An 18,655-nucleotide genomic window follows, 5' to 3' on the forward strand; every position below is an offset into this window, starting at 1 on the left:
AGGGCTGAAATTCACTACTGACACCAGTATGGGTGGACTGCATCAAGCATATAATGAATTGTAAAATCAGTGTTGAGCAGTTCCAGGTTGCTGAATTTTGCTCACTACTGCCTGGTATGGTTCCATTTACAGAGTAGAATGACTATGTTGAAGCAGTTGTACTTTCATTTATTAGGTGCTTGACTCTGAGAGATAAGTTCTGTTACAGCTGTTGCTTCTTCACTTAATAGAAAATGTCCCAAGTGTTCGTCATAGTTCCAAGTGGGATGATAAGGATTGAACAGATCAGGTTTTGCTTGCACACTGTTTAGCTATTTGTTTTGTTTAAGATTGCTGTATTTTCAATTTAATATGTACCAACCTGCTTGTCTAAATGTTGATGATGAAATCAAAGATTTTTGTTTACCGTATGGATTAATTAAGCGCCACACACAGAAAATAGACACGAACACCGAACAGCAAACAGCAGAACTCTTATTATTATTCGCATATACCAACAGTACATCATGCTTTTCTCATAAGATATACTATGATGATTACAATGCTTCCCGAGGGGGTTATAAATACTTTCCGACGAACCTTCCCGAAGGTATCCGTCGGCCAGATACATCATGTCCGCTACAAACTATTTACCCTCGGCTACATAACAAGAACTTTCCGAAGGGACTCGTCGGCTGATACACAATTTCCTTTCCGAAGGGACCCGTCGGCTGATACAATTTCTACCGGTGACATCATCCCCCCCAAAAAGAAAAGTCGTCTCCTAACGACTACAGAACAAAACTCAAACAACTAATACAACAATATCACTTTCACATTCATCCCGTTGCATCTATAGCCTTTGCTAACACAATACTGACTACTCAAGCTGACCTTGATAGCCACCTGTGCTGCTTTCTCTGCTTCCAACTCCTCGGTACCCTGAGCCAAGTGTCGCTGCACTGCCTCGGATGATCAGCTCCTCCCGAGCTCTCTACGCATCCAACAAGACAACCTCACGGCCAACACCTACTCTCAGTGCCTCTGATACACAGACACTCCATGCCTGCAGCAGCTCCAAGTCTTCTGAACTGGTCAGACTCCCATGACTGTTATCCGTAACGACTGGGGGTCCAGCAACGCCCCCGACGGGGTCGAGGGGCAGCAAGACCAAATTAGCACTTTGAAACCCACACAAAAATGCACGGAACACACCATTTCTGTCATTTTCTGCTCATTCTACACTCTTTCTGGCAATAGCTGATGCTTCCCCTTCCCTGTGGCATCATCTGATACTCATTCTGAGCAACTTGATTCTGTCGTCGTTTGTTTTTTTTTTTTTTTTTTAAAAGAAAACCTCCTGTCACCCTTCTGTGATGAAATCCGTACGGCTTCGAACTTGATACAATTTGAATTCCAATCCTCTTGTAAAATCCGTACAGCAATATTCCACCCAATCTTGAAAAATCCGTACAATGAAAATTAACAAATTTTGGTTCCAGAAACCGTACGTTAATCTTCTGAGGCACAGAGCAACTTTGAAAGTGGAAACCGTACATTGCCTTAAAACCGTACTTCAAATTTGAAACCCGTACCTTATCTGAAAAAAGCCGCACTGCAAAAACCGTATTGCAAAAAATCGTACTACACAAACCGCACTACAAAATCGTACACCATTCTTCAGATGTTAAAATCATACGGTGCAAGAAAAAACCGTACCAGAACAAAACCGTACACCAACTTTGAAGATGGGAACCGTACATTGTCTTTAAAATCTGTACTGCAAGCATGAAATCCGTACATTGTCTTTAAAAACCGTACTGCAACATGAAATCCGTACGTTGGCTTTGAAAACCGTACTATAAACATGAAATCCGTACATTGTCTTTAAAAACCGTACTTGGCAATGAAATCCGTACGGTGGCAATGAAATCTGTACCCTGGCAATGAAATCCGTACCCGAGCAATGAAAAATCATACGGTACTATGAAATCCGTACCTCACCAATGGAAAACCGTACGGTACTATGAAATTCGTACCTTACCAATGGAAAACCGTACGGTACTAATGAAATCCGTACCTTAACAATGGAAAACCGTACGGTACTTTTTTTCTTTTTTCTTTTTTTAAAAACAGTCAGTTTTCCCTTCGACCGTCGTCACCGTTGGTCTGCAGTGACGAAGGGGTCTCCCGAAGGCCATTTCCTAACGCAGAAGTCTTCCGCTCGTGATATATTTTCAACTTCGACCCATTCACCACCTGAGGCACTTCGTGTCCATCCAAAGTCCATAATTTGATTGCTCCATTGTCCCCTACTTCCCAAATCTGATACGGCCCGACCCCCTTAACCTTGAACTTGCCTAGGTTGATCTCATTCCGATCGTTGTACTTCAACACCCACTGTCCGAGTTGAAACCTGCTACGCCTGTTCTGTGTCATCTCCATATTGCCCAGTTTGTTCCCGAAGCTCCGTAGCATGGACTCCATCAGTTGCCCCTTCTGGCTGTGAATAACACGTCCACTCCATACTGCTGCAACTTTTATTAAACCCTTCCTCTTTGTTGCTTGTGCAAACCGTATCGTGTGTTTTCCTTGCCATCGGTACCTTTCTGCTATATCTATGGTTCGACGTAATACTTTCTTCCTGTGCAGTCGTACAGTAGAAACTTCTTTTGGGTTCGTACTGTATGTTCTGTCCTTCAGCTTCAGTCATATCCGCGTTTTCTTTTTCGGCTTCTCTGTGTTGCTTCGGACATTCATTTCTTCCTTCGGCTTCTCTGTGTTCTTTCGGACATTTATTTCCTCCTTCGGCTTCTCTGTGTTCCTTCGGACATTCATTTCCTCCGTCAGCTTCTCTGTGTTCCTTCGGACATTCATTTCCTCCTTCGGCTTTTCTCTGTTCCTTCGGACATTCATTTCCTTCTTCCTTCTTACCTTTGTCGATCTTTAGCATATTACAACTTGGAAAAAGCTCGTAATCCTCTATCTGCCAGTGGTAAAGACCATTTACTGAATCCAGATCGTCATCTCCTTCCAATCGTAGGACTCCCTCCTGATCGGGTTCCATAATTTGCCTTCTCTCATCGTCTTCTCCTTCAGAATCCGATGAGAGAGCTTCTTCTCCAACCATCTGAGTGTGCAGATCAATGACATACTTCCGGCCTTTGCTTTCGAGTGATAAAGTATTTTTCTTCCAATCGTGATTTGCCTTGGCTCGTATCAGCCACCCCCGACCCAGAATGGCATCATATCCTCTCCGTTTCAGTGGGATTACGACAAAGTCCAACAGGAATGGCTGTGTTCCAATCATCACTGGTTGTGCTGTCAGGACTCCCAATGGCTTGATTCCATGTTGATCGTCCGTTAGCAGCTGGAATGTAGGCGGCCATAATGTCGGCTATCCCAACTTTTTCCAAGTGTCTTCAGGCAACACATTGACACTAGACCCTCCGTCCACAATTGTTTCCATCAACACAATCACGAGAATTCCCATTTCGACGATTGTTGGATGGCGTCCGGATGAGAGGGCTAACAGCATCGGATCTTCTGCACTTGCGCCACTTTCCTTCTCCTTTTTGTCCACTGTACTTGCTCCAGTTTCCTGCTTCCATGTTCTCCTCGTAATTGAGCAGCAGGAACAATGTTTGTGAGTGCCGATCGGAGCTGAGGCATAGTGAGCAACAGATCACTTATCCTGACAGGTATCTCGGCTTGCAAAATTTTCCAGACAATGTTCTGTTCTGCGCAGTTCCGTACGGAAGTACTCGGCGTGTCCTTCAGGTGTGTCGTTTCTGCCTGTGTTGCTTTCTGGATCTCTACCCGTGCTTCTTCCAGTCTCTTCTTTTCTTCCGCCGGGTCGGGGTACACTTTCGCTTGCTTCCGTGTGATGGCCAAAACCTCTTCTTCGTCCGTCCTGACGGTGATTAAGTTTACTCCCGACTTCGGACACCTAGCATCTTCATGATCACCCGGTCCACACCATCTGCATAGCAACTTCGGTGTGTTCGTCGTTGTGCACTCTCGGGCGAAGTGACCCCACAAATTGCATGCGCGGCATTGAACAATTGGCCGACCATTCGCATCGTACTGGATTCGACTCCTTTCGCCATTGTTGTTGTTGCCACCATTGTTGTTATTGCTATTGTTGTTTGGAGCGCGCCGATTATTTCTATATCTGCCTGATGTGGCACCTTCCGAACTGGTGTTCCCGTTCCCTCCTGACGGGGATGCCTCCTGTGACAGGAACACTTGCTACGGTGTCCTTGTTTTTAAATTGAAAGGGCATTCTTTTACCGAGTGTCCCAAGATCTGACAGATTTCACAAAATTGATCTTTCAGGCAAGATCCCTTCGTATGGCCTTCTTTCTTACATTCCATGCACCATAGGTCATTGCCCTTAGTTTCCTTGTTCATGTTTTTGAATTCCTTCATCATCTGCATCATGTCCTTGTGGAGGGCATGAACCTTCTTGTTGCTTCCTTCGTCATCGCTGCTATCATCTCCTGAGGATGCATCGTCATCTGAATCGGACGAGCTGTTCTTCTTCTTCTTCTTTGTCTTCTGGTCACTTTCGAGGTTCATTGCCCTATTGTACGCTTCAATGTATGTCGATGGTGGCACGATCCTCATCTTCTTCCGTAGCTTCGGGTGAAGGCCTTCAATGAACCATCTTTTCTGTAGCCCATCTGCCGGTTTATTCTCCATTTTACTGATTAAGTCCTTCAACCTCCTGGCAAAGACCCGTACAGTTTCATTCTTCTTTTGCTTGGTATTGAATATTTCTGCGACAATTTCATTATCATCATGCAAAAGTTGAAATTCTGCGATAAACTCCTTAATATTATCCCAACTATTTAATTTCTGTGGATCAGCATCAGTAAACCAATTAGTCGCAACACCCCGTAGGGTAGCGGGAAATTGTCGGATCCATTCGTTTGTATCTGTTATGCCATTCGCCCTCCAGATCGTTTCACATGTTTTACAATGTCGAATGGGATCAGCTGCCTCATCACCATCAAATTTAGGCAATTTTTCCTTCGGACCTGCCATTATCACTGTATGTTGAGGGTTTTGTTGTGTACCTGTGCTGTTTTGCACTCCCGCGCTGTTTTGAGCACCCGCGCTGTTCTGAGCTCCCGCGCTGTTTTGAACACTCGCGTTGCTTTCTGCTTCCGCGCTGTTTGGTGAAGAAGAGGGTTCGTCCACCGAAGCTGTCCGTTCCGGAAGGATATCTCGGACGAAGAGGTCACTCCACGCTCGTGCTCCTTCGACACTCCGAGCTGTGCGAGTCAATCTCCTTCCGTCAAGATTCGCTTCCCGTGGCGTATGCAAATTCAGAAACTCCTCCCTCACTTCTTCCACCAAATCAAGCCGTTGTCGAGTCTCCTTCAACAATCCTTTCGCACTCTTGCTTCCGTCGGAAATCTTCTGAAACCTCCTTCGACGCTCTATCTGCTAAGACAAAATTAAATTTTCCTACGCAACACGTATGTCATCTTTTTCCTTCAGCTTACTCTTGTCTTTGTTCAACTGATTCGGCATCTAATTCATATCCGCCTGTCTGCGTGCCAGATCCATCAGGCAACGGCGCCAAATGTTTACCGTATGGATTAATTAAGCAACACACACAGAAAATAGACACGAACACCGAACAGCAAACAGCAGAACTCTTATTATTATCCGCATATACCAACAGTACATCATGCTTTTCTCATAAGATATCCTATGATGATTACAATGCTTCCCGAGGGGGTTATAAATACTTTCCAACGAACCTTCCCGAAGGTATCCGTCGGCCAGATACATCATGTCCGCTACAAACTATTTACCGTCGGCTACATAACAAGAACTTTCCCGAAGGGACCCGTCGGCTGATACACAATTTCCTTTCCGAAGGGACCCATCGGTCGATACACAATTTCCTTTCCGAAGGGACCCGTCGGCTGATACACAATTTCCTTTCCGAAGGGACCCGTCGGCCGATACAATTTCTACCGGTGACAATTGTATTGCCCAGTTGAGTGAACACAAGAGTGGGAATTTATTCTTTCAAGTTTGCTTGTGTGTTGAGCAAGTGTTTGACAAAAATTTCTAGCTCAATAAAAGTAACTAGTATATTCTTTGAGGCTCTAGGTATTCAGAAGTTCAAAGACACAATTGTAAGACAATTGTTTAACAAAATTCCTCCAGGATTTAATTGACATTTTTAAGGCAAAATAGGCACAAGATATTTCACACCCCATTTGGAATAATAATTAAATTCTTTATAACATTCCTATATTAAATGCTCAATTCCCCCTTATATCCCACTTTAATCTTCCAGATATTTAATTTAATTAAAAATATTAAAGTCAATGCTTGATTAGACTTTAATTAATTAATCTCCATTAAATAGCAAATATCAACCCAACAACTGATCCTGTCAACTTTTTGAATATGACTGGTGCCCTCTAACAATCCAAAATGACTAACCATAGAAAGTATGCACCCAAACATCAAAGTTACTAAAAGTGTATAAATGAAGCCTGAAAGACCTCTGAAAGGCAAACCACAAATAAACTGATGCCAAGAGATGGAGAGTACTGAAATAAATCCCAAACTGGTCAGGTCAATAGCCTTCAATTGCCCTCAAAGGGCTCCCTAATCATCACATAGCGTACAGAGAACACTAATAATAGGCTAACATCGAAATATAACTTATGCTTAGGAAGGTGCAAAATTGGGGACACTACACATCATTGCATTAAATCAGGAAATACAAAACCACAAGGTTTATAATATTCTAATTTCCAGCTACCATAAATCAGATCTGAGAATTTATAATGGTTCCTAGTGTTTGCTTTCATTGTTCATCATAACATCACCTAGTGATCTGCTATCCCACTTGAATATTTTTGGTATGTGAGGGTTATGAAGTTTATACCAGCCATTACTGGTTTGGATTTGTTGTTTCAGGCTGAATCTTTGATGTAAGTGGGTATTCTAAAATAATTATGCTGCTAATCAAAATTTATTTCAATTGTGTTTTGCATCTACACTCGGATAGTTTTCATCAATTAAACTTGCAGACATTGAGAAAATTGAATATTCCCAAGGATGTCCAATTGGGTACATCACACAATTGTAGGCTTCATCATCTTCCCAATAGAAGCAAATAACTAAAAAAGTTACATGTCAAATAAGAAATTAAATAATTAACTAGATCACACAAGATTAAGTAATAGCAGCAATAACAAAAAAGAAGAAAAGGATACGAGGATTCCCATAAATATTATTAGTAAGATCATTTACAATGGCCTGCATCTGTAACTCTGAGTACAAGGTTGCCCCAGCATGATCTAGGTAGATTGCCTCTGGTAAGAATAGCCATTAAAAACAAATTAGGGAAGATAATTAAATAGATTTTTTGAACTTACAGCACTAAGCCCAAGATTCTTTATTGAAATCATAGATTCATAAAAATGAAAAGATTAAATAAAACAATTAATCATAAACTGAATACTATTTAATGTCCAAGGCCTATAAAAATCCATAAAAAAATTACAAAATAAGGTTACAGAAGAAAAACAGCTAACCTTAATATTAAAATGTATAAGCTTCAATGTTTAACAAATATCATGTTTCATAAAATCTATAATACTAAACTACAGGAGTACATAGTATGTTTACAGTGAATAGATAAGTAGCCAAAAGAATGTATATTTAGTAACTATAGTGACTGATCATTTTAACAGAAGGAAAAAAATACCGAACATACGTTGTGCCTAATCTTTTACTCTGTTGAAATATACAACTAAAGAATACTAGCCAACAATCCAAATTGTTCACCATGCTTCCAAGTTCTGTACACAACAAGGATAGAAGTGTTGGCACATCATTTCAATGGCACATTGTTTGAAAATACAGACGCATTGGGCAAACTTTTGTATCAAACAATCTTGACATACCTTTAGGGTCACATGTAGATTTTGTGGAACATGGTCATATTTAACATTAAGCAAGGTGTTGTTTAAATTTCATCCTTCAAGTCATCGATTTCATTTGTGTAAGCAAAGTGGTTATGCAAGGATGAGCAATCATAAACCATACATACTCTCCTCCTTTACCATCCTTTTCAAGTTTAGAATTAAACGTGTAAAAATAGTTAAAGTAATTGTGACTGGAAATGTAATGGATAAGTGGGTTCGTATAAGGCGTGTTGTTAACATTTTAACACACATCTTTCAATGTGACATAAAACAGACCAGTATGTACAATAAACTATTCTTCAACTTATTAGGGAAAGCTACCTTTAAACTAGGACCTATGGATTTTAGAGATAATGCAACTCGGACAAAATTATTGAATAGGACAAGTAATTGTAGGAAAAGGATGTAAAATCTGTCTATTACAGCTAAAACACATTCATGATTTTAAATTTAACGCAAAGATTGAAAATCATAAAAAGAACAAGATAGGTTTCATTTAACAAACACATAGATGCACATTCACACTGAATTAATTATGAAGGATTGTGTATAAAGCCAGGACACTGTATTCAATAGCTTAAACAATACAAAGTTTGCAAAGTTATTACAAACATTTGACTCACAACATGAACGGCTTCAGATGTTTACTCTATGAACAGAAATTTCAACTATAAGTGGGCTTCAAAATTACTATTAACACAGGTGTTAAAAAGCAATTATTTATTCTGTTTACAAACAATTTCATGAAAAAAATAAAGGAATTTAACTACTGCCTCTATCCTAGGAAAAACATCATTTCATGTCTACAAGCTTTACTGCAAATTAGTCCTAGCCACTAAAAACAAATTTGAGGCGTGTGACATATCAATGAAACTGATACTTGAGATTACTAGACAAACAGATAAAACTCTATCAGAAGTCCATATCACTGCATGATAAGAGATTCATGAATAAACTTATCTGAAAAATAGAACTCTCCAAAACATATTTCCCTCAAAATAGCCCATGAGGCTAAAAAAAGCTAACCAACATCTCCAATGGAATTTGTTATGCTAATATCTTTTGCAAACTTTAAAAGAACTACTCCACTTTGATATCCCGGGTACTAACACCAAATCTATTTGCACGATCTAGGTTTGAAAAATAAACTCATCTTCAAACTTTGATCTTTCAATTTTGTTCAATTATTTTTCTATTTACTAGAAATGGACTATTATACTATTATACAGACTCACAACCTCTGGCTAATATTGACAAAATGGTACAAGGTAAGATCGAGGATGAGCGAGTGAGACGGGTTCGTGAGCTTAATTTGCTGGTTCGTGGGCTTTCCTTTACTCATGATCCTCTCGCAACTAGACGCTCTTTCCTCTATGACCAACTTGGTCCTACTGACATCACGTTGGATAGATGCTGGTTTGGGCACGGTGATGTCCTTTTTATAAGATTCTTTTCACTTGAAGATAGGCTTCGGGCTCTCCATGCCAAGAGGAAGCTATTTTCTCTTCCTTCCAAGATCTTCTTAGATGAAGATCTCACAAAGGCTCAGGTTGTAGAGCTCAAACATGCTCACAGTATTGTTGCGGATGCGAGGCGGGATGGTAAATGGGCAGTTATCAGAAATTTGAAAGCAGTTATTAGAGATTCCCCTCCTAGCGGTGGGGTTGAGAGGCAGGCCCCTAAGGCAAAATGATGGTCCCACCGGCAGTCACACAAGAGGGAGACCCCCACTTGCTCCCTTCTTGTTAATTGTTGGAATGGTAATGAATCTTTATGGTCATTACCCAGTCTTCTCTGTGATGTTGTGGGATCTGTTGATATTCTTGTTATAACCGAGACTCACGAGAGTCCTGTACGTCCTCTTCCAGGTGTTACCAGTTTTCAGTGGTTATCTATTTGTAGAGAGGAGGTTCGTGTTTCGGGAGGAGTGCGAGATTTTGGTGGTGTAGCTTGTTTGATTAAGGATGATATTTTCAATAGTACTTCTATTGTACACTCAAACACGTTTGCCAGATTTATGTAGGTCCACATTGACCATAAGTGTCACCGTCAGAGAGATCTTTATTTGGCTGCTTGCTACTTTCCACCAGCTTCCTCTCACTATGCTATTCATGCTACTGATGACAGAGACCCTTTTATCGATCTTTGTGAGACTATTTCTCAGTTTTCTGCTCTAGGAGGTATTATTTTACTCAGGGATTTCAATGCGAGAACCAGAATACTTCAAATCTCCACTTTATGATCGCAATTCGGATTCCATATGCTCCACTGACATTGATCTAGCTTATTTAGGGCTTCAAAGGTGTTCAAAGGATGTTCTTGGGCCGTTACCTGTATATGGTAGACATTTGTTGCGGCTTTGTGAGTCTTCTGGCTTTGTGATCTTGAACGGCCTCTCCTGCTTCCCTGGTTTTGAGTTCTTCACTTGTTGGCCTCATTGTGGTGGTGCTAGTGTCGTTGATTATGCTCTTGCTTGTCCCTCCTTCATCCCTTGCATTCGCAATTTTACCATTTTGCACCTTCCTCTAGCGGACCATGCTCTCCTCAATATTCATTTTAGCCTCTCCCCTCTCATGTTGCCTCATCATTCATCTGCCACTGCTCGCTCGCCCATTTGCTTCCGTTATCTCGATGGTGATTGTGAGCTTTTTTCCACTCATCTTTCGAGACTCCTCAGCCCATCATGCTTCTCGGATTCGTGCGAGGTCGCCTCCATGTTTGACTTTCTTGTGTCGACTATCCTTAAGTCTGCCACCCTTTCCATTCCTCACCGTCCTCCTTAGCTCCTTCACAAAAAACGTCATAATGCCTACCCCATGAACCAGTGGTTCGATTCGGACTGCAAATCTTTCCATCATTATATGCACTCTACTTTTGAGACTCAAATTTCACTTGTCTTATCTCCGCTTTCTTCGGAGTAAGAAGCGTTACTTTACCACTTCTAAGCGTAAATCTCTTTGCTCTATGCTGATCCGTAATCCCCAACTCTTTTGGCACACTCTTTTCCCTCATAATTCTCCTCCACCTTCCACCCTCGACTTTCGCTCCCTTACCTTGCACACCATGGCTCTTTATGACATTCCTGGGCAGCCTTCCATTCACCCCTCTTCACCTCCTTTTGTCCGCCTTTTCACCCCTTCTCACATTTATGAGGCAATCAAATCCATGAAGTGTAGCAGAGCTGCTAATGAGGAGGGTTTCCAGGCTGAGCTTTTCAAGTTCAGTACCTTAGTTCTAGGCCCCTATCTCTATATTTTGTTTAATAGAGTGATTCACATTGGATTTCTAACCTCCTGGTCTAGACATCTAATTTATCCCATTCACAAGACCGGCTCTGTCTCTGATCATGATTGGGCACACTTTTGCCAAACTGCATGTGACAGCTCTTAATGCTATGCTATCTGCGGAACTCGACAAGAATGGTTGTAGGGCTAGAGGGTAGGCCGGTTTTCGAGCGGATTATCAAACTATGGATCATATCTTCACACTGCGGGCTATTATTGAGGAGGCCAAACATAGATCGGAGAAGGTCTATTGTTGCTTTGTTGATTTTCGGAAAGCTTTTGATTTTGTTCCTAGGGTGACTTTGTTTAAGAGACTTAGGGAAATTGGTATTTCTGAGATGCTACGTATTGCTATTATGAAATTGTATGACACTATGGTTGGCAGATTCCGAACTCCTGAGGTCTTCTCGGATCCGATTCATAGCACCATTGGGGTTAAGCAAGGTTGTCCTCTCTCTCCTACTTTATTTGGATTATATATGCTTGAGGACTTCCTCTTGAAGTCTTCGCTCCCGGGGCATGGTTGTTATCTTCATCAAGTTCTAATCTCTATTCTTCTTTTTGCGGATGATGTGGTTCTCCTTGCTTCCTCTCCAGACAGATTATAGAGACTTCTTGATAGCTTGGCTTTATTTTGTGATCAGCGACAACTTGTGGTTAACTTGGGTAAGACTCGGGTCATGGTCTTTAATTGCTGAAAGACTTCTCATCTTCACTTCATTTTTCAAGGTCAGGAGATCAATATCACTTCATCCTACACATATCTGGGGGTTATGTTTTCGGTCCGTGGTTCAATATGAGACCAGCTATTCAGCCCAGAGTTAATAAGGATATGGATTCTCTTGCTTTGCTTGAGAAACAATGTTTCAAACATCACTTCCAGGATACCTCATCTAAGCTATTTCTCTTAGATGCTCTTGTGCGACCGACTGTTCTTTATGGATCTATGGTTTGGGGCCCTTCTCTTTTTAGCTCAAATTAGGCTTTGATTGAGCAGGTTCAGACTTTGTTCTTGAGGCACATCATCAGATGTCACATGTTCACTCCTCACAGCGTCATTTTTGCTGAGTTTGGTGCTCATCCTTTCAGATTTGCGGCCATTTTTTATTTGGTTTGGTTCCTTCATCATCTTCGTGGATTTGTGGATACTGCTAGGGACCGAGACCATTACTCCTATTTAGCTTATTGTTCTTCTCTTTCTACTACGGATGTTAAGTCTGGTTCTCACGCACAATGTTGGTATGCACAAGTTTCTTCTTTGCTGAGTTCGATTGGGATTAACATTAATCATCTCCCCCCTTTTCAGTTCTCATTGGATGCTCCTACTCATCTTCTCCCCTCTCAGTAGGAGTTGAATGAGTATGTTCGTCTTGATATCTATGGATGTTACATTACCACTACCTAGGTTAACCCTCCTAGTGGATTATGCCCGCGGATGTCCTTTTATGCAGAGCAATTTTTGAAGATTTCTGATGGGATTATTGTCCGTCCTAGCTACCTTTCACGGTGGTGGTCTCATGCCCTGTAGATCTCTTTAGGTTCTTTTAGAGTTGGTTCTCACCATCTTCGAGCTCAAATCAATCATCATATTGCTAGTGGGGAGCGGATCTGTATGCTCTATACTTTAGGGGAGGTGGAGAATGAGGCTCATCTCCTTTTTCGATGCCCTATTTACTATGAGATCAGAGGGAGATTCTTTTCTTTGTTCTAAAAGTGTTTCTCTCTCTATGACTTTTCCAGTTATTATGATCAGAGATGTCTTGCACTTTATCTTCGTGAAGCCACCACGCTCCATGATAGCACGATCCAAGCACCACTTCCACACCGGCACTCGTCTACTCAGCTCATTACTGGCCTTTTTACACCATTATCCCCTTTGCGTGGTGTGGAAAGGCCTTCTAGCTCTATTCGATCTAACGGGCTTTCCAGATGTGTCAAATCTCATTTTGGTTATTTGCACCAGCGACACTCCTCTATGAGTGGCCAGAGACAGTACAATGCCTCTACACATTGCCATGTGTATCATTTAGTGATTGATTTCTTTTTGCCCAAGAAATAATCCTAGCGCTTTCTTTGTCTCTGTTCTTTGTTGTTATTACTTTGGTTGTTTTCGTTTATTTTCGAACACCTTTGTGTGCTCCTGCTACTGTCAGCCTCGTTGTTGTATTCTTTCAGTCCCATAGACCTCTTCTTGGTCTTTTGTTAGACATTAATATCATTATCTTATCTTATCTTATTGAAAGTTAACCCGTTCAAAATCTTCATTACAATAATGAAAACTTATCAATACATTAGCTGTGATGTCTTTGTTTAAGTTTCACAACAACTTGGGAAGAAGCTCCAAAGTTTCAAACACTTCAGCTTCATACCCAAGTCAAGCAACAACCACCCTTCATAGGGCTACACATGTGGAAATCCAATGTGGGAAAAACATGAACAACAATTTTTATGTGGAAATCCAATGTGGGAAAAACATGGCAAGAACATACTCACTATATAAATTATCAATTTTCTATTGAACATGACACAAAAGTCAACAACCACCCTTCATGGGGGTACGACTCTATTGAACATGCCACAAGACTAACAAGGAGGTTGATTAGTCTTGAGAAAATCCTTGAACTTTTTTATTACAAACACTTATTGATTATCTCTATCCAACCATCAATCAAAGATAAATCAACAAACATCAAAAACATGAACAACAATTTTTATATGGAAATCCAATGTGGGAAAAACATGGCAAGAACATACTCACTATATAAATTATCAATTATAATTTATTTTAGGCCAAAGGCCAAGAAAGCTTACTGCTCTTGATTTGTACTTGCAGGCTAAGGTACACAAAAGGCAAGATACAATGGACTTCCAATGCTGAGATACATGATCCCAAGGTGTCATGTCCCCTTTCTAGAGTGGACATCAGAGACGATAGAGTTGGCCTATCATTAGAGTCTCGTAGGCTGGCAGTGGTGTTTAGAGACTTAGTCAGGGTATACAGTGTTTGGATCTAGAGTTTCAGATAGTAGGAGGGCAGTTGAGAGCAATTCCTTAATTGTAGGAGGAGTTTCCTACATTTTAGGAGGTGGAGGTGGGTTATAGTCATGAGTCTCTACGAGATCATTCTATGGTTACAATTTCGGGAGATTCGGAGATGTTCTTATTTTTTAGGAGTATCCCTAATTTTGAGGGATGAGACTGTCAATTATTTCAGATTATCCGGCATCAGTCACAGGAGGTGATGAGTTCAGTTTCACCTTGTAGAGGTGTTTTGGCTATCAGTTCGCTACTTGGGAAATATTTTAATATATTTAAATATTCTCCTAAGTTAGCATTTTAATAATTTAAATAAGGCTAAGTTGTAGCCATTTTGGAGTAATAACGGGTTTTTTGGCCTCATCTGGGTGAATATCCCTTGGTGTAATAGCTCGTTGGACAGGTCTTGAACTTTTCTAAATATTTCTTTTTTGACTCGGAGCAATTCGATGAACGAATTTCTTTCTATTGGGAAAAAGGTCATTTTTTGGATACCTAACCACTTTAAAAATGAGAAATATATTATTTTATAGCCCAATGCCACATGGAGACACTTTTAGGGTTCGAACTAAGTTTGGTGGGTTATAAGGAGGTAAAAGACAAAGTTCGAGGGCATTATTGACATATTACATCTTGGATTTGTGATTTGGGCTCTAATTGAACTTTTAGCACTTGGGACGCCAACCCCACTTGCTTTGCCTGTTTGGGACATAGCCCCCAAAACAGTGGTTTGGATTTGTTACAGTTAGAAGCATCTTGGAGATTGTGCATTGTTTCTTCTAGAGAACGTAGTATTGAGTCAGATTTTTAGCTGGAGTTTGGGCATTCTATCCACGTGTGGGCACTTTGCAGCTGTACGGCAGCACCTAGCAGCCTTATTTGCAACTATACGGCAGCACTTGGCAACCATATTCCTTCCCACGTGCAACATTAGAGAGTTGGAACCTGGTCGTAGCTTCCTTCTAGGCTCGTATTTCTCCTTTACGCCTTCAAGTTGGGTTTATCCTTGGTTGTAATCATTTGGATATTATTGTAAATCTTCATCTGGTTACAAATTAGATTTTATATTCAAAAATCTACTTGAAACGAAATTGCTTTGATTGTATTTAAGTATATTTTCAGAACTGGTTCATGTTATTGTACTTTTGTTATTACTTATTGAAAAATCATCAAAAACATAAAGAAATCAAACTCTTCTGCAACTTTCGTCTAGTTCTGCAAGAAAATTTTAATAAATAGGGAAAACAAATTTAATAATAATAAAATTACAGCAGATCAGCAGAAGAGATCAATCAAGGATCTTTCACAAGGCAAGATACAAAGGTCTTGGAGACTAAAGCACACAACTCCAGGGCAAGATACAGATCTCTACAAGTTGCCAAAATGACTATCTGTCTTCCATCAAGAATAAAGATATGACGAATTGAAATGAATAAGTTCTCTTTATCATTAAATTGTCCTCAACCACTTTGTGTGATGTTATATTTTCGCTGAAGACAAGATTTCATTGAATTCTAATTCCGATCTTGTCGAATAGCTAGAGGGCATGGTACGGATAAAGTATGACGTTGGGGATGACCGTAGACAGCAACAATATTGGTGCAGATGGGCCGTACATTGCAACTGGGCTGGTCGTACGGTGTCTAAGTTGTGGCCGTACGAAAGTGAGAATGGTGTACGGTAACAAGGTTGAAACAGTACGATGGAGGGCAGAGGAATTGCAAAGGCCGTACGATATTAAGGTCGTATGATGGAGTAGGGGAAGGCCATACGGTCAAGGCTGAGGGTCATACAATAGCGCTAGAGAGTGTACAGAGGATGATAGGAGATGTCGTGCAGTCAGTAATGGTAGTCGTACAGTAGTGATTTGGGAAAGCTAATGGGGGTGTATGGAAATTGTCATGTTGTGATGGCAATGCAGGGGGACAAAGATGATGTCGTACAGTATACGGTAGTGGCTGGAAATGGATGGCAGGAGTCTGTACAGGTGACGTACGGAGAGTGATTGCAAATCAATAAATAGTGTGAACAAACAGCGAGATTTAATGCAGATAAATAATGGATGGAATTACACGGGACAAGAGAATAAATCAAATTAAGCACAATGATAATTCGCAATATGATGGTGCTCCGATTTGCCAGATCTGAGCGTAGTGTTACAGGTGACAGAATAGAGTGAGGGTTGAATCCCACCGAAACCGGATAAAACCAAATGGAGAAGGTCTTTCACTTTCAAAATGGCGGATAACAATGAACTCCAACAGGTATTTGCAATACAGAGAAAATCAATCCAAAAATGCATACCTATGACTACCTACATGTCGTGGTTAAATACCCGTCGGGAAAACCTTCCAAGGGTGTACAAAGATTGCCGACGACCAAACTTACCTACAAAAACAAATAAAATAGAAATGGGTCTAAGATATATTAAATCAATCGGTCCATTAACAAAGTACTTGTCCAATTCTTGCATTACCAAATTTAACTCAACCCTTCATCTTGGAATGTGATGCCTTCGATGAAGGCATTGGTGCAGTCTTAATGGAAGATCAGCACTTGATAGCTTTTGAGAGTCAAAAAATCACACAGGATAAACTGTTATATTCCATCTATGATAAAAGAGATGTTGGCCATCATCCACACCCTAACCAAGTTTTGGCAATACCTAGTGGTGCCAAGTTCGTTGTTCATATTGATCACAACAACTTGAGATACTTTCTAGAACAGAGGGATCTGAATGACGAAAATAAAAATGGGTAAATAAGATCCAGCCCTTTGATGTTGATATTGAATATGTAAAAGGAAAGAATTATGTTGTGGCAAATGCTTTGTCAAGAAAATCTATCATTTGTTCACGATCCTAAATTCAGCCAATTGGAAGGCGTACTTAATGGTGGAATACTCTAAGAACACCTTTGCATGTTAGCTAACAAATGGTGATATTCAGGATGACCGATGTAAGGAGACATGTTGACTCTCTTCGAATTATGCAGTAAAATTTGTCTTTTTTTGGTTTTTCAAATATATAAATGACAAAGCTTGAAATGAAGAGTAAATGCTCCCAATCCACACCAAATTAAAAGAAATTTGCAAATGTTTACAATGGTAAATGAAATATTCAATTAACTTATTAAATAGAGAACCTAGCAAATGTAGATGTTGAACATGGATCCTTGTTGATGGCGGATGAAGATGAATTTTAACCTCTGTCCACAAATGCAGATTATGAATGCCCAAACTCTGCCACAGGAATATTGTTCACAGCCTTGAGTTATGAGACGCTGCTTCAATATAGAGATTGCATCTTGAAGAAGCTCGACGTGGCCAATGTAAACTTGCAGGCCACCCTTCTAAAATGTCATTAAAGACATCAAGTGCTGATTGGAATTGCAGAACTATAACCCAATATGATAGTTGTCCTTTCTCTCAACAATTGACAGTAATAATAAACAATTCTTAGCAAAAAAATTATCTCCAAACCCTGGATTGATTTGCAGCAAATGATAATTATTTCTCAGCACAAAAATGTCTATCAAACCCCAGATCAATTTGCAGACCAGAAATCAGATTATTAGGCACAATTCATTGACAGTGGTGAACCAATTCAAAGTGCTGAAAAGATTGGAAGAAATTCACAATTTCTTCAACCACAACTCCTCAAACCCTTGAAAGTCTTCAAACTCATTCCAATCCCTCTCCAAAACACAAACAAATAATTAATTGAATGGTATACAACAGCACCATTCAATCCTCAGATAAATCTCAGACCAATAATCAACAGATAGAGCACAATTCACCTGGTGTTTCACAAATTCAAAGTGTTGAAATGGCAAAGAATTCACAATTTTCCAACAATGTTGAAGCTGTTGTTTCAAAGTACACAATAAAATAACATAAGCAATAGAATGAAACCCTTTCTTACAAAGCATTGCTTTTATAATATATAAAGATGACTTCTTCAAGACACCTTTCACTTAAAAGCCCTTTGCTTTATACTTAGGCACATATTTGAATAATACGATTTAATAATTCCCTTTGGCTTCAAAACTGACTTTTTCAACCATATTATGATATTCTGACACACAAGGTCATTGTTTCCTATGCCCAAGACGTAAAACTTTTCAACCCACTTCCAATGAGATATGACACTCAGCTGGTCAATATACAATACCAACGAAAATAGCAACCTCAATGCATTTAATTAAATAACAATCATAATTTACCCGTCTTGTGAAAAATGACTAAAGAAGTATCAGAATTGAAATCTGATAGCATATGAGTGATCCTGATGAAGAAAGAGGATGAATGAACCTGACGAAGTGACTTACTAAAAATTGACAGTCTGTCCAAAAATATTAAAGCTCAAACCAGAAGCTAAAAATAAAAACT

The 18,655-nt window shown here is 40.1% G+C and overlaps 1 protein-coding gene across 1 annotated transcript in view; it reads right to left on the minus strand.

Moving 5' to 3' along the window:
- Window positions 1-18,655, minus strand: part of ABA3 (molybdenum cofactor sulfurase (LOS5) (ABA3)) — a 219,227-nt gene that overhangs the window by 193,516 nt on the left and 7,056 nt on the right. Inside the window, exon 2 of the mRNA XM_089811712.1 lies at window positions 7,233-7,331. Coding sequence (XP_089667838.1) covers window positions 7,233-7,331 — 99 coding nt within the window. The remainder of the gene's footprint in view (window positions 1-7,232; window positions 7,332-18,655) is intronic.

The sequence above is a fragment of the Cupressus sempervirens genome, chromosome 11, assembly GCF_028749045.1.
Source record: "Cupressus sempervirens isolate cs-2001-9-10 chromosome 11, ASM2874904v1, whole genome shotgun sequence".
Taxonomy (NCBI): domain Eukaryota; kingdom Viridiplantae; phylum Streptophyta; class Pinopsida; order Cupressales; family Cupressaceae; genus Cupressus; species Cupressus sempervirens.